The following is a 14,997-nucleotide window of genomic DNA, read 5'->3' as shown; positions in this document are numbered from 1 at the left end:
GAACAACATTGTAGAACCTGATTCGTATATCATATGTATCAGCTACCAGCTGCATTGACAAGAATACCAAGCGATAGAGCGAAAGACTACCCATAATACGAATGCCATCATCAGACTAGGAAACCAGTGTCGGATCATCTCGCGGGCTGTGCAATCCTCTTATCAGACTTTGCAAGCTCACCAGAAACACCAATAACATATGTGGTACACACCGCTGTACCTGCAGCCACACTCACTATCCACACAATCCGACGGCGCCAGCGACGGCGCTTCTCGTTGCGAAACTTAGCATCTGCGTGTCGAAAGATGCTTCTTGGTGGTTTTGCGGGAATACGCGTGTGTGGATAGATTGTATGCTGCTGGAATTCTGGATGGCCATTACCAAAGAATGAGCTGGCCATGTCCTGTCGATTGTGCATAGGCTCAGTTGGAAAGATAGGCTCGTAATTGACGAAGCCAGTGGGTGAAGCAAATCGCGAAATGGGAGGTTCCACCGGGGTGTACCTGGTAGTACCATCGATAGGGTTGGTGATTGCCTCGTAGCGTGGTGCCCGTGGATCAGGGTCCTTATGGACCATTCGCGATACCAAATAGTCTCTCTCTGCGTGTATCACATGGAATCCTTCGTTCTGAGAAGCTGCAATGTGTGGTAGGAAACGAGCGGCAAGAGAGAGCTGAGAGATAGCTTGAGGTATCGATAGAGGTGTCTCGCTGTTCGAGAATTTGGACGGTGTGCGAGTGAGAGTAATGGCATCCTTGCTCGAGTCGTAGGCAATAACTTTGTAAAGAGCGGGCTCGCGCCATTTGATATCTGAACCCGATTCTGGTTCTAAGGATGGATTCACATGTGTTTTGATTGACGTGGTCTGTGTTGATGAATGCTTTGTTGCAGTCGCGGTATTTGCTGACGGTACGTTGGATTCGATGGGTTTGGATAATCCTTCGTCAAGCGAACGTCCGGAGACTGCGGTGCGTCGATCAGGCTTTCTCACTTCTGCCTTTAGGTAATCTTCAGAAAACGTGCTTCTGGCAGGTTGCTTGTACCATTGGTCTCTGGTAGCAAACTTACCCACGGTTGGAGACAGATCTCCCTCACCCGGCATGTCCTTCAAATCCGCTTCCAGAGAAGTTGTTTCGTCTTTGATTCCTTTCTCAAACGAATTCACCATACCGATTGGTGCACGCGAGTAGCCATCCTCGTGGTATGAAGCTTCCTCCATCTCAAGTTGTAGTTAGTATCGACCACCTGAACCGATCTAAGGATTCTTACCTGTTTGAGGTCTTCTTCAAGCGAACGTTCGCTGCTCTGCTTATCACGATGGAACAACATCTGAAGCCCCATCGGTGTCGTGGGGGAATCATCTTCGAAACCGAGTTCAGGGGACTTGATCTCTTTCTCGAGGCTTTGACGTTTTCCGAGGCGAGCATTCTTTGATTCGTTCTGGAAAGCGGTCTCCAGGCTTTCCGAAGGACGTGCATGACCGTCGTCATGTATTTGTGCCTGCACTCGGTGGCTTACCTCCTGTTCCAGAGTTTTGAAATCGCCTTCTTTCACCCTCTGAGCTTCATTGCGGAAGTTGGTCTCCAGGCCAAAGACTGAGGTATCGCACTCGTTCGACATAGGTTGTGGCTTTTGCTTGGCAGCAATTTCATCCTCGAGCGATCTGGCGTTGCCCATCTCGACATCCTTCTGCTCTCGTTCCCAAAGCGTCTGCATTCCATTCAGATTGGCAGAAGGGTAGTTTTTGAGAGCCCGGATATGGTCGTGAAGTTCGTGTTCGAGATCTTTGTGCTGTTTATTCTGGGTGTTTTTTGCTTCTCTCTCGAAGAGGGTTTGCATACCGGTAGGTTTGGTTGAGTAGGCGTCATGTTGATCAGTCAAGCCTGGAGTAGAAGTCATGCTCTCGAGCTCAAGCTCCAACCTCTGAGGTGTGCCTTGCTGTTCCTGATCGAACATCGTCTCAAGTCCTGTAGGCCCCTTGGTCAAGCCGGCAATATACTGTGTTTGATCGGCTGCAGAGCCAGCCATTCGGACTTCGTCTTCGAGAGTCTTGCATTCATTCAGATCAGCACTGTGTTGCTCTTGTTCGAACAATGTCTCGAGACCTTGAGGCGAGGGTGAATAGCCGTCGTCAATAGGCGGAGCTTGGGTGTTCATAGCAACCAGTTCTTGCTCCAAAGAAGACTTCTGGCGGATGTCATCACTCGTTTGTTCGTTTGCAAAGAGAGTTTCCAGGCCACTCGGGGCAATACTGTAGTCATTGCTGACTTCCTGAGTGGTTATCTTGTTAAGAGCGTCCATCTCTTGTTCCAAAGGCTTCATATCGCCATGTTCACAAGCCTCCTTCTCAAGCTTGAAGGCTGTTTGTAGGCCTTTTGGATTATCGTCCCAGCCACCTTCGAAAACTGCGGGTCTCTCGGCGTCAACGGCGTAGTGAGGCTTGGTCATCTCAGGATGAGTTTGACGTTCCAAAATTTGGATTTGCTCGCGCAGAGTGTCCAGGTGTCTACGAGTTGCGAGAAGCTCATCGCGCTCGGACTGATAGGTCTTGTCGAAATCTTCGGTAAAAGAGGCATGAGTGGTAGGGGTGTTTGAGAGTGCTTCGATGTTCTCGGGCAGTTGAGAGACGAAAGTGGGCTTCTCGTAGGTCTTGTCTTTGCTCGGTTTGTTCTTCTTGCTCTTGATCGAGGCAGAATTATGTCCGCTTTGTCCGTTTGCGGGAACCATTCTGCCAGAGATGGGATCGTAGACAGTATGGCTGACCTTGTTGGTCTTGGAATCCCAAGAGGTAGATGAAGCCTCGACGATGGGCTTGGACGCCGAACCATGAGAGGCGTAGAGCTTGAAAGTCGAGGCTTGTGCGAAGTGTCCACCCCTGCTGGAGGAAGCGTTTGTTTCTTGAGTCAAGAAGTCGGGAGCGATGGATTTCCAGAAGGATCTCTGTCGTTTTTCTTGTCCCGTTTCATTGTGATCTGAACGAAGCTTTGCTTCGGCATTGCTCTTCTTGTGTTTGTTCGAATGACTTGCGAAGCGGATGCTGGAGCGGTAGAATACGGCGTTATTGGGTCGAAGCTTAACGCCGGGGGCCTGCCTGAGGAAGGGCATGGTTGCCTGAAAGCCGATGAGTTAGAAGGATGCTTGAATCAAGTTACGGGACTTAGTATAGACAACAGGACACATACCTGCAACGAGCATGCGTCTGCCCAGGAAGCGTGCAAGGCGTGGTTGATTGTGGCCAGGCGCCTGTGTACTGGCGGAATGCAGCTTGACCTTATCTCCGGTGTATACTCGAGCTATCTTTGTCGCGTTGAGTGATGCAGCTGGTTGCGATTCAGATGGCCGAGGTAGAGCAGCTGACAACAGTCGATTGTTGGACTCGCAGAGGAGGTCGATGTACAGCAAGCAGGATGGAAAGAGCGATGGTAATCGTTCGCTCCAGCAAGCACGAGGCAGCACTTACCCCGCCCTGGTTTTAGTTCTCCGCATCCGCCTGTCATTACCCATGTCGATCATGTCAAATTGAGAGCCTTTGAGCTTAATAAGGTATATCATTTTCGTTGGTATAAACCACCTGCTTCTATCCTTCTTTTCGCAGAGGTATATACAGTTAAAGCGAGAAAAAAACAATCGCATATTTCGTCATGGGCATCATGGCTCATCAGTCAGCTCTTTGGTCTGCTTGGTCTCGCCCTCGGGAACGTCGAGAGGCTCAATGCCGTCTGGTGTGATTTTCACAGCACCAGCTCTGACCAGAGCTTGTTGGAGGTCGTCAAGCAAGTCGCCCACATCCTCGATACCAATGCAAAGACGGATGATGTCTTCAGGCAATGCGCGCTCCTTTCTGGTAGCAGGATCAATGCTGGCATGGCTCATGCGGCAAGGCATGCTGATCAAGCTGTTGACGCAACCGAAAGAGACCGAGATGGCAAAGATCTTGGCGGCTGCGACAATTCTCTCCGAAATGGTGGTGGATCCAGTCTCAAAGGCAAGGACGGCTCCAGCGCCACGGGCTTGAGACCAGTGAAGGTCGTATTGGGGGTGCGACTTGAGACCAGGGTAGCGGACCTTAAATCCGTTACCCTCGAGGTATCTGGCAATGGCCATAGCGTTGGCCTGCTGCTTTTCCATGCGAACGGCCAACGTCTTGATACCACGGAGGAGCAACCAAGAGTCGAAAGGACTAAGACCGCATCCCGAGGCGTTGATGGGGAAGTAGAGTCTGTCACCCAATTCAGGGCTGTTGGTGGCCATAACACCAGCCATGACATCGTGGTGACCAGACAGATATTTGGTGCCGCTCTCGTACACAACATCAGCACCCAGGTCAAGCGGGTTCTGGAGGTAGGGAGACAGCATAGTGTTGTCGACAATGACGAGCGCCTTTGGGTTCGCTTTGTGGGCAAGCGAGGACAGAGTAGGGATGTCGACGACCTTCATGAGAGGGTTCGTGGGGGACTCGAGGAGGACCATGGCAGTCTTTTCAGACAGCACAGCAGCAACTGAATCGGGGTTTGTGGTGTCGACGTGACGAACGACGATGCCGCCGTGGGTCGAGAGGTATTTGAGGAGGCGGTTGGATCCGCCGTAGAGGTCGTCACCGGTGACAACCTCATCACCGGGGTGAAGAAGACGGGTGATAACGTCAAGACAAGCCATGCCCGACGACACGACCAGCGCGCGGTGGGCGTTCATGATCTTGGCCAGATGACGCTCGAGATGGGTACGGGTAGGGTTGCCGGAACGAGTGTAGTCGTACTCGTTGCCCTCGCCCTTGAAAGTTGCGGACTGATAAATGGGGACGCTGCTAGCATTGTACTGGTCGTTGGACTCGGTGTAGACGAGCTCAGTTGCGAGAGAGTACTTGTTCTTGCCATTGCTGGGGCTGGAGGGAGTGGGCGAAGGAGGAAGATCGTGGCCATCCATGTCCAGGCGCTTGTTGGCCGGGACTGATGTAGAAGAAGACGACATGATGCTGAAAGTCGTCGTGGTTTTTGTACAGGGCCTACCACCTGTTGATGTATACGAGCTGTGAGGAGTGATGTGACGTGGCGAAGAGTGCAAGAAGCGCCTGTCGACAATTGAGTAGTAATTCGGTTGTGAAGTGTGTAGTTGTTCTTAGGAATGAGAGATCAAACTCCCAGAGAGATGGCGAACCAACTGCCGTGCCGGATTGCGTGCCTGGGTCTGCTCTGGCCGATGGCCGATCTCGGGCATGAACTCATATAGAACACTCGGGTTTCGGGAAGCTGAAAGTCTTGACCATGAACAAGTAGGTTTTCACGCCTCGCCAGCAAACGATTTCGAAATCTGACAGAGTTCTGACCGTGGCAGTCCAGATACTCCTGAGCAAGTCATCGCTCCAAGCGCAACTCTTCTGCGCACCTTTGTATTCACTATATCTCCTGGTTGCGATAGCCTGACGTCTCGGACGTTCTGTACCCACTTCCATCCTAGGGCGGCGTTTCAATGCTTGCTCCAACTATGACTCTTTGCGGAAGTCTGTTCCATTCAATTCTTGCCCGCAGAAAAGGTCTGAGTCATGGACGGTTAGAGTAGCGATTGATGACAGCGTCCACGACAGAGTATATTAACCGACCAAGGGCTCCGAGTATCGAGTTCCAGACAGAAGCCAGTCCTCGTTGCCAGTGCCTGTTTTGTGACCAAGCAGAAAAGTGGCTACGTCATTGGGAGTCGTCTTTTGTGTGACAGCTCGACGACGGCCGGTCGCGAAATCGTCTCTTCTATCGCTCGCTCGTGTGCTAAAGATCGTGATTTCTGCACTCTCTTCGCGAGGGTCCAGAGCAGAGTCCTTGCTATCCATCGGCACAGTCCTTTCCGGATCAGGAATATTCCCAAAGAAATTCGAAGTGATATAACTTTTCGATGGATACAATCCTGTTTCCCAAAACCACTGTGCATATATCACGGCCCTTTTCAAACAGGGAGGCTCGCATCGTGCTGTGTCACACAGCGTGGTGCGGATGGCTGACAAGGACAAAATATGTGGTAGGCGAATATGGTACTTGGTGAGCTGCTTGCCTCTCATCAGACAATGTCGAGGGCTGCTGTTGTGTGTCAGCTTGCTACTGTACAAAGGAAGTAGCAGCTGGCGTGCAAGCAAGATGCCCGTAAGATGCTCCTTCTACTCTGAGAGTCGTTAGAAAAATATTTCATCGGTCTAGAAATCTACGGAGAACCTATCAGAGCAGACCCTGCTGATGGAAAACAGGCCCATCTTTTCAGGCTGCCCTGTGCCTTGATTGAGATCTGTTACAACCCTCGTTCAGATGCTCCCTCCTTTCCTTTCACAACCTATCACGACCCGACTAGGCAGACTTTTGATCAGAGAACACCAGATATCCTCCCTGTGAAATGTAGCTCAAATCGCCCTGCTCAAACAGTCCGTATGGATCGACGAAGGGATGAACTTGAGCATGGCCACCACTGCCATTCCCAGCCAAGTTTGATACGCGCATGATTACGTATACTCGAGTCGGGACTTCATCATCCTGGGTGGGATTAGCTGAGAACATCTGACTGACTGCGGACTTGAACGGATTATCCATGTGGAGCTCGATTCCACGAGAATGCTCGCCGCGCGAATCTGCCAACCAGAGTATTGTGCTCAGATTCTGCGCCATCCTCGATACTGACGGCATGCTGAAAACGTATTGGGCGTGAGAGAGCAACATATCGACGTCAGCATGGGCTATTGAATCCTTGTGCTGTTTGATTATGCCTCGAAGTACATCCTCGTAGTCGAGGTCCTGAGCACCGATACGGCGGAAGAAGTTCCTGCGCTCTTCATTGCGAGAAGCTTGGTGCTCAACGATCGACAACGACACACCCTTTGGAATGACAATGTTTGCATCAGAACGTGGCAGATAGAAGGATACAGGCGGCAATGATCTATTGGCCACCTTGGGGTAAGAAGGCTTGTGGCGGCTCATGGCACTGATCCATGAGCCATCGTCAAGTGGGACGATAGGCATAATCAACAGCTCATTGAGATTGATATGTTTCTGCCCGATCATAAGAACAGTGGAGACCTTGCCGTGCCATGTGTCAGACTTTTTGCGAAACTCTTCGGCCTGTTTCGAGACGAAGGTCTTGAGCATTTCGAAGAACTTCTTGTCATCCAAAGCTTGCGTTACAAGTGCAGCAACATGACTCGTGTCGTACTTGGTAGATAGATATCGGTCGTTGACAGGGGTCAACAAGGGGGTACCATCTTCGTCTTTGTACTGTTCAGGTACCAGCATCATCACCTTGGGCTTGGCAAGCTCACCGGAGCGGGACTCCATAATCTTCGTATTCTTGACGCGGTCCAAGAACTTGTCTTTCAATTTGTCGAAGAACCTGAGAGCGACCTGTTTTTCGGGGAGATATGCGGGCCAGGTATACTTCAAGCGAGTCTTGTTGAGTCTCTCGAAGGCTTGAATAAGTGCGTGAACCATGTGATCTTGGAGGCGACGGTTCCATGGCTGAGACTCATCGATGCCTTGTCGACTGGCAACAAGCAAGAAGTCTGCCTGGATAAGGAATGGGAGGCCAGATGAGCAGACGGGCAGGAAAGCATAGACATATTGCTTAGCGATGATCGGTTGTTGTTGGTCGTTGATAGGAAATGCCAGCTTGATCAGAGTCTCGGTGACACCTTGCCTAAGCTCGGTCGGTGGCATATCGCGAGCGACATAGTCGGAGATGAGGTAGCGCGACTTCCACGATTTGACGCCCTTACTCCTCGTAGTGGTGACAATCTCAAGGCTATCGTCGAATGGTCGATGATCGTGGGACATGGTCAGCTCCTCGAAGGTATCACCGAAATCGTCAAGTCTAACGACCCTGACTTTGGTGAGACGACGCAAGAACATGAATGATGAGGGCTCGAGGACCTTGGTCAACTGTTCTCTGACCACGTCACGATCCTCTTGCTTCTCAATTTTCAGACAAATCATGGTGTTCATCTGAAGCTGCTCGGGAAAGTCAGGGAACTTGGCCCAGACTGGGTCCACCATCCCTAGAGGCGTTGTCTTGTCGAAATAGAACGAGAAGTTGTTGGAGGCAATCCAAACTTTGTCGGCTATTTTGAAGACCGACTTGAAACCGATTCCCTTTTCGCCGATACAGCCCTTCTTGCCCTGTTTCAACAGAGTCTTTGTGCTCTGGTTGATGTCGCAGATGGCACTGACGTTGGCCTTGGAGAATCCTTGTTCGTTGCATCCAAACAGCAAGAGACCATCGGAGCGGTACGCGATTGTAGCTTCAGGCTGGGCGTCATCGGCGTAAGTGTTGTCGTCAGCGTTCTGGATGAGCTCGAAGAGGAAATGACTCGGTTCGCTGTAGAGCTGTGCAGACAGACTGGCTTGCGTCAGCGATATGGAACTTTTCGAAGGCGGCAGTGGGACTCACAGCTTCAACATGCTCTCATAGCCTCTGCGAAGAAAGCGCTCGCTCTCGTTGCGTGCATCTGCGCCATGGCTGTGGCGAATGTCTCTGATGTGTGCCTGACACTCTTCGACGGACAAGCTCTTCGCCATCTTGTTGATTGATAGTGGAGATGGAGGTGAAGGCAGGGACAGGCGCTAGAGGCGAACCATGCGACGAAGGAGTTTTGAGGGGCAGGAAGCGATGCGAAGTGAAGGTTGCTATGTCTATACGCGAAGACAGTGAGCTGAAGCGATGGAAGGGGACTGATGTTTTGTGTCTCAGTTCTCTTGTCTTGTGATGTGCTGTTGCGCATGAGAATTGAGGCAAGTCGCAAAAGTTCCACGACTAGCCATAGGATGGAAAAAGAAGGGTCGAGGGGTGAAAGTGTCGTGTTTGCAGCTTCCGTTTGTTCCCAGCAGGCTCCCATGTGTTTGTCTTAGTTACCCGTTTATACACACGCAGACTACGAGCACCGGTCGCCTACAACACATGGCCAGTGGGGATCAAACACACCTTGTCCAGGATTCATACTATATTCTACATCCTTGGATGCGATATGTTCGGAGAGCTTACCTTTTTCTACCGTAACATGTCTGAGGAGACATCATGGAGAACATACGGCGAGCGCATAGAAGTAAGAGACATATTCTGTATGTCCTCTATCTTTTACAAGACGCACGATAGTCATTGATGCTCTTTCCTCGAGGATTGGAAGCCAAGGCGTTGACAGATGATGAAGTTTGAGAAGAAGTTGCGGCACGTGCGGCCAAATGTTGTTGCCAACGAAGCTGAATGATGTCAACAAGCAGCGACCAGTGCTTCCATTCCAATATTTATATACCTATGACAACAATGAGCATTGGGCTACTAAGATCATCACAAAGGACCAAATAGGAGTGTCAGCAGCTAGTCTGAAAGAGAGGCAGAGCACGACTTCAACACAATGCTTTACCATATTTGGATAAATGAATCAACACCTTTCGAACAACAATGGAAGGCCGTTCGCCGATAGGACTATCGTCCAGAAGTCGTCTAGTTTGGATGTAGAGGAAATATGAGAGATCATAAGACTAGTCATACATCTATGGCTGAGAGCAGTGGTGCTGGCAATATCAAGGACATACTGTCTTGCGGTTTCTTGGTAAACAGCGGCGAAGTGTCAGACAGCGAGTTAATTGACCAGGCAATGGCGTGAGTCGAGGAGTTGAGGATGATGTGCCAGAGCGACAACGAACGCAGCTTCTTCGTGTATATGAGATGCAGCGGTTACCACGTTTGCGTGCTCTTGTGAAAGAATTGTTTGTACCAAACACCAAGTGAGACTACTCGATAGCAGATTTGATGTCGGTCCATGGGTGGCGATGTGGGTCTTGGATCATTCTGTTGTGTCTGTGCTTGCCTTCGATGGCGATGCGCAAATTGAGCTTGTGTGCGGTGAGGTTCTGGATATCACCAAACGAGGTCGAGTCAGAGTGTTGATGGAAGCAAACAGTACTCTAAGATCTGCCATGAATAACAGGAACAAATTCATGTATTAAGGGTTTGATTAGCCAATGTCTGGTTTCGCGGACACAGGACACTTACTGTTTCTTTTCCCTTTTTCTCACAAATTTGCCCCAAACCCACCCCTCCGAAGAGAACCGAGAGTTATTCATGCGATACTCACAAACGCCACCTCCACCGCACCCCACCCACCCACCCACCCATCCTCAGATCTAAGGCTGATTCATGACGGGTGCTGTCAAGATGATGATTGATTGATTATAAAAGAAGATTTTGTGAGAAAATGACGAGTGAACGTCGACAGTATTCGTCGTGAGACGAGATACCGAGAAACCAACCAGTGAACGGTGGTCTCAATGCTTTTACAGTGAAGTAGAAGGGTCCGGTTTGGAGTCCCGTCCACTATGATGGTGATCAGAGGTCGGCGAGAGAGGAGAGGAGGGAATAGTGGTACTTACCGGTTCTCTGCGCAAAAAGCCAGGAAGCGCAACATCAGAGATAGATTATGCCTGAATCAGACATTGTGTTATGGAATGACGTGAAACGTCGAGGTACTAGCCACCGGCTATGTACCAAGAGCAACCGTTCTACGGGTTGTCTCAGTGCTTCTGCGGCTAAGCAGAAGGTTCCGGTTTGAAGTCGACTGCAATGCTGACCAGAGGTCGGCGGAAGGGAGGGGAGTACTTACCTGTACGCTTTAGTGCGTACCAGAAACACCAGGACGAGATGCGCGGTGGTGTGCGCAGACGGAAAGGCGTGGTTGTGGTGTTGAGGAGAAATAGAGGAAGCGGAGAGGAAGTATTATGGTTGGCATGTAGAGACGCAGACGCAGCCAGCTTGAACTTCACTTCGGCTGGCTTGGACTTATCATTCACTTTCTTAACTCCGACTCGTTTTCTAAACTGAGAGACACAACGAAAGCTGACATACATATGAAGTCCACCTACCGAACAGAAAAGATGCTGCCCGGCTTCTTTCGAAAACAATAACTCCAAATAGCTCAATCTACCTACCTACCCAATCTATGCTGAATACGGACATGCAGCATACACAGAACTTGAGCCGTGATGGTCGCTCGTCCCTCTACACATAATGTTATGGACACAGATCGGGTGACCCTACCGACTTTGACAAACATGGTTCACATGTAATAGTGCCTGATGCAGCAGGGACACAGAGGCGATACAGAGGTTATGCTGCTGTCCAACGTATTTCGATGTCAGTGGTTCATCATCCACTGAGTATGTTCGACCGCGACGTTCTCATGAGTTCTCCTCTGTCGGGTATAGACATCAAATAGGTCCGTATTACCGTGTATGAAGTGAGGTCGGTGCCAAGACAAACACTCGCCGCAATTAGCGTCCGACTGAGGGGTGGCCCAAGCTTAGAAATTCAGTCCGTCCAAGGGCTCTGTTTGGTGCGCGATAGAGGACGAGTGTAGCAGGATATATCCCGGTTCTCACACAACAACCTCATCTCTTCCACTATGCAGATGTTCGAGGCTCCAAGGAATGCAGGAACGTTGTGTTAGTCATCAGAGTACCGGAGCGCTCACAAGAGGCATACGCTGACAGCAAAAAGTCCTAGGAGGAACAAAGATCTCCGGCTCCGACGTGAGAGACCAGTGTGTACAAGCAACTCAAGCCATATCGAATGTGGTGCGGTCATCGTTTGGTCCCAGTGGACTGGACAAGATGATGGTCGACGATATTGGTGACGTTACAGTCACAAACGACGGCGCAACCATCCTCTCCCTGCTCGACATCTCCCACCCGGCTGGCAAGATTCTGGTAGATCTAGCACAGCAACAAGACAAGGAAGTCGGAGATGGAACAACATCAGTCGTGCTCATCGCCTCAGAGCTGCTGCGCCGCGCCAACGAGTTGATGAAGATGCGCATTCACCCCACAACCATCATCACTGGATACCGCCTGGCCCTGCGTGAGGCCGTCCGTTACATGAGCGAGAACATTGCCACAAAAGTCGACACTCTGGGCCGCGAGTCACTCATGTCCATTGCAAAGACCAGCATGAGCAGCAAGATCATCGGCGCCGACTCGGACTTCTTCGCCAACATGGTCGTGGATGCTATGCAGAGCGTCAAGTCTGTCAACAGCCGTGGCGACGTCAAGTACCCTGTCAAGGCCGTCAACGTTCTCAAGGCCCACGGAAAGAGTGCTCTGGAGAGTGTTTTGGTCAAGGGGTACGCCCTGAACTGCACCGTGGCCAGTCAAGCCATGAACACCCGTGTCGTGGATGCAAAGATTGCTTGTCTCGACATGAACCTGCAGAAGGAGCGCATGAAGTTGGGCGTACACATCACCATTGACGACCCGGCACAACTCGAGAAGATCCGTGAGCGCGAGGCTGGCATTGTCCTTGAGCGTGTCGACATGATCCTCAAGTCTGGCGCCAACGTCATTTTCACCACAAAGGGTATCGACGACCTGTGCTTGAAGTCTTTCATCGAGAAGGGTGCCATGGCTGTTCGTCGCTGCAAGAAGGAGGATCTTCGCCGTATCGCAAAGGCCACCGGTGCCACCCTCGTCAGCTCTCTTTCCGACTTGAACGGTGATGAGAAGTTTGAGGCCAGCAACCTTGGTCACGCCGAGGAGGTGGTTCAGGAGCGCATTTCCGATGACGAGTGTATCCTTGTCAAGGGTACCAAGGTTCACACTTCTGCTTCCATCATTCTGCGTGGTCCCAACGAGTACTCGCTCGACGAGATGGAGCGTTCCGTCCACGACTCGCTTTCCGCTGTCAAGCGTACTCTTGAGAGTGGCCGTATCGTCCCTGGAGGCGGTGCTGTCGAGACTGCCCTCCACATCTACCTCGAGGAGTGGGCCACCTCTGTCGTATGTACACTTCTGAAATCATCCTCCAGGCTTACCGCTAATTGAACATCAGGGCTCGCGCGAGCAACTCGCCATTGGCGCCTTCGCCCAATCCCTCCTCATCATCCCCACCACTCTGGCCGTCAACGCCGCAAAAGACAGCTCCGAGCTCGTAGCCCAGCTCCGCAGCCGTCACGCTTTGTCACAACGTCTCTCTGCCTCAGAAGGCGGCAGCGGCGATGCTCATACCGCAGCCACCGTACAACCTGCCACTGAAGACGAGAAGTCGCTCGCCAAGAAGAAGAACTACAAGAACTACGGTCTGGATCTGACAAAGGGCCGTGTTGTCGATAGTTTGAAGATGGGTGTCTTGGAGCCTGCCATGAGCAAGGTCAAGCAATTGAAGAGTGCTGTTGAGGCGTGTGTGGCTATCATGAGAATCGATACGATGATCAAGCTCGACCCTGAGCAACAGGGCGGCGATGACGGTCACGGTCATTAAGGGGAGTAACAAAAAGCATTTTGTAAAATACCACGATTATCTGCGGAGCGTTGAACGAAAATGATACCAATAGACATTCATTATTGTGCCTTCCTTTGCCAACCTGTGAGTGATTATATTTTGTGGAGGTTCAACTACATGAGGTTGATCACTCCTTCCCACATGAATCGACTTTGACAAACCTTCCAACAGACTCGGTAGCAACATCTCTAGTGTTCAATCTGAATCTGTATCACACAAATTCTCGAAACAAATCACAAAGGCAGATCCGCTTACTCGGATGATGTCGCTGTCCCACTTCTTTGAATCCTTCCGTCCGTAACCCAACTTCTAACCACCACAACCTCCAGACTCGCATCATCAAAAACACTGTACAACGAATTAGAGAAACCCGCACTCGACACATAAGTTGAGGATACCATGCCATCCAATACCAAATCTCCACAACTACTGCTCGCCTACACACTCGGCATCCTCTTCATCCTCGTACCAAAAGCGACCGCATATCTACATGTTCCTGCCACTCCCTCTTTACTCTCTCACCTCCTCATCTCCATCTTGTTTATCAGCACCTCTGTATATCTGTTCATCGATGCTTGCTACACTTTTTCCTGGCTTGGCTATCTGTTTCTGCGCTGGCTACTTCGAGTGTCTATTACCTTCGACCTCGATGAAAAGACTCACCAGTGGCAACTACCTGGATCTGACTATACCAGATTCTGGTTCAAAGTATTTGCTAGTATGGTCATGAGCTGTATCATCCTCTACAGACTCTCATTCGCCAAGCTCAAGGCGGAAGGAGACGGCAATGTCTGGATACAAGCAAAACGAAAGCTCGAACAACAACGCACGGCTGCACCAGGAGCAAAAGAGAAAAAAGCCGAAGGAGATCTGACTGATGTTGGATCTGCATGGCTATGGGCATACTGTGCATTTGCGTACACCAACGCTCTGTTCGACTCCAAAGAATGGCTTGAGAGTGTATTCACAGCAAGCGTGCAGAAAGAAAGAACATGGACGTGGGATCTATGTTGTCTATGGGGTCCGATGTTGATATCTGGTGTAGTGGGTCTTGCTAGATGGAAATGGCCTGGCACAACAAGGAAGGGCAAGGCACAGTTGAGGGGGAAAGCCGTTGATGGGAAGGAGGCACCTGAAAAACAGCAGGTCTAGAATGCTTCGAGAAGGGACTACGATGCTTCAAGGACAATTGCATCTCTATTCAAATTGGAAGACTGGGCTCGCGCTGTCATATGCTGCAAGTAACAACCTTCAACAATCTCGTCATTGGATTCAAGGTTAGGTCCCGTCCCACAACCATTCCAACCAAATCTCCAAGGAACCGACATAAAGCTTTGGGAACCACCACGAACGATCATAAACCCAAGAGCCCAGCCACTCTCTGCCGAACATATTGAGCAGCTCCCACCAGAAGATTCATCACCCGCTCTGCAAAGCCAGGCCTATTCGACTCGATATCTTCCCTCCACACTCCGATCAGACCCGCGCGATCAGCCATGAAAAGCTCATTTTGTCGCATCATGTAGTCCATATCTGGGTCGTTGTCCAAGGGCGAGTGGATTCTACGAGAAGCAGTTGTTTGTTCGGTGCCGGCAGTGACTCGTTGCTCATCTTCGTCTTGTTGGTCAGCCCAAATTGCCCGGGACTCCTGCCTGTAACTTTCCAGATTGTCTTCGAGCATTGCGGCTTCGCATCGAAGGAGCTGA

General features: G+C 50.7%; 5 protein-coding genes across 5 annotated transcripts; 2 read left to right on the top strand and 3 right to left on the bottom strand.

The window, feature by feature from the left end:
• Positions 1-134: 134 nt before the first annotated feature.
• On the bottom strand, positions 135-3,106 carry M436DRAFT_66618 (uncharacterized protein; the record flags this gene model as incomplete). Its single annotated transcript, XM_013568931.1, has 2 exons — positions 135-1,220; positions 1,271-3,106. 2 exons carry the CDS (start codon positions 3,104-3,106, stop codon positions 135-137), a joined length of 2,922 nt encoding a protein of 973 aa, XP_013424385.1.
• A 543-nt stretch (positions 3,107-3,649) lies between these two features.
• M436DRAFT_75532 (cystathionine beta-lyase-like protein) lies at positions 3,650-4,969 on the bottom strand (the record flags this gene model as incomplete). The annotated part of the gene is made up of 1 exon (XM_013568999.1): positions 3,650-4,969. The coding sequence occupies one exon, from the start codon at positions 4,967-4,969 to the stop codon at positions 3,650-3,652; it is 1,320 nt and encodes a 439-aa protein (XP_013424453.1).
• Positions 4,970-6,327: 1,358 nt separating this feature from the next.
• M436DRAFT_84811 (uncharacterized protein) lies at positions 6,328-8,541 on the bottom strand (the record flags this gene model as incomplete). Its single annotated transcript, XM_013568998.1, has 2 exons — positions 6,328-8,362; positions 8,414-8,541. The coding sequence occupies 2 exons, from the start codon at positions 8,539-8,541 to the stop codon at positions 6,328-6,330; spliced, it is 2,163 nt and encodes a 720-aa protein (XP_013424452.1).
• A 2,879-nt stretch (positions 8,542-11,420) lies between these two features.
• M436DRAFT_66615 (putative T-complex protein 1 subunit alpha) lies at positions 11,421-13,270 on the top strand (the record flags this gene model as incomplete). Its single annotated transcript, XM_013568930.1, has 3 exons — positions 11,421-11,460; positions 11,516-12,789; positions 12,842-13,270. 3 exons carry the CDS (start codon positions 11,421-11,423, stop codon positions 13,268-13,270), a joined length of 1,743 nt encoding a protein of 580 aa, XP_013424384.1.
• Positions 13,271-13,690: 420 nt separating this feature from the next.
• Positions 13,691-14,443, top strand: M436DRAFT_84809 (uncharacterized protein; the record flags this gene model as incomplete). Its single annotated transcript, XM_013568997.1, has 1 exon — positions 13,691-14,443. One exon carries the CDS (start codon positions 13,691-13,693, stop codon positions 14,441-14,443), a length of 753 nt encoding a protein of 250 aa, XP_013424451.1.
• Between the last annotated feature and the right edge of the window lie 554 nt (positions 14,444-14,997).

Source organism: Aureobasidium namibiae, assembly GCF_000721765.1.
Source record: "Aureobasidium namibiae CBS 147.97 unplaced genomic scaffold scaffold_17, whole genome shotgun sequence".
Lineage (NCBI taxonomy): Eukaryota > Fungi > Ascomycota > Dothideomycetes > Dothideales > Saccotheciaceae > Aureobasidium > Aureobasidium namibiae.
Note: the sequence above shows the minus strand (reverse complement) of the source record. Positions and strands in the feature narration are given on the sequence as shown.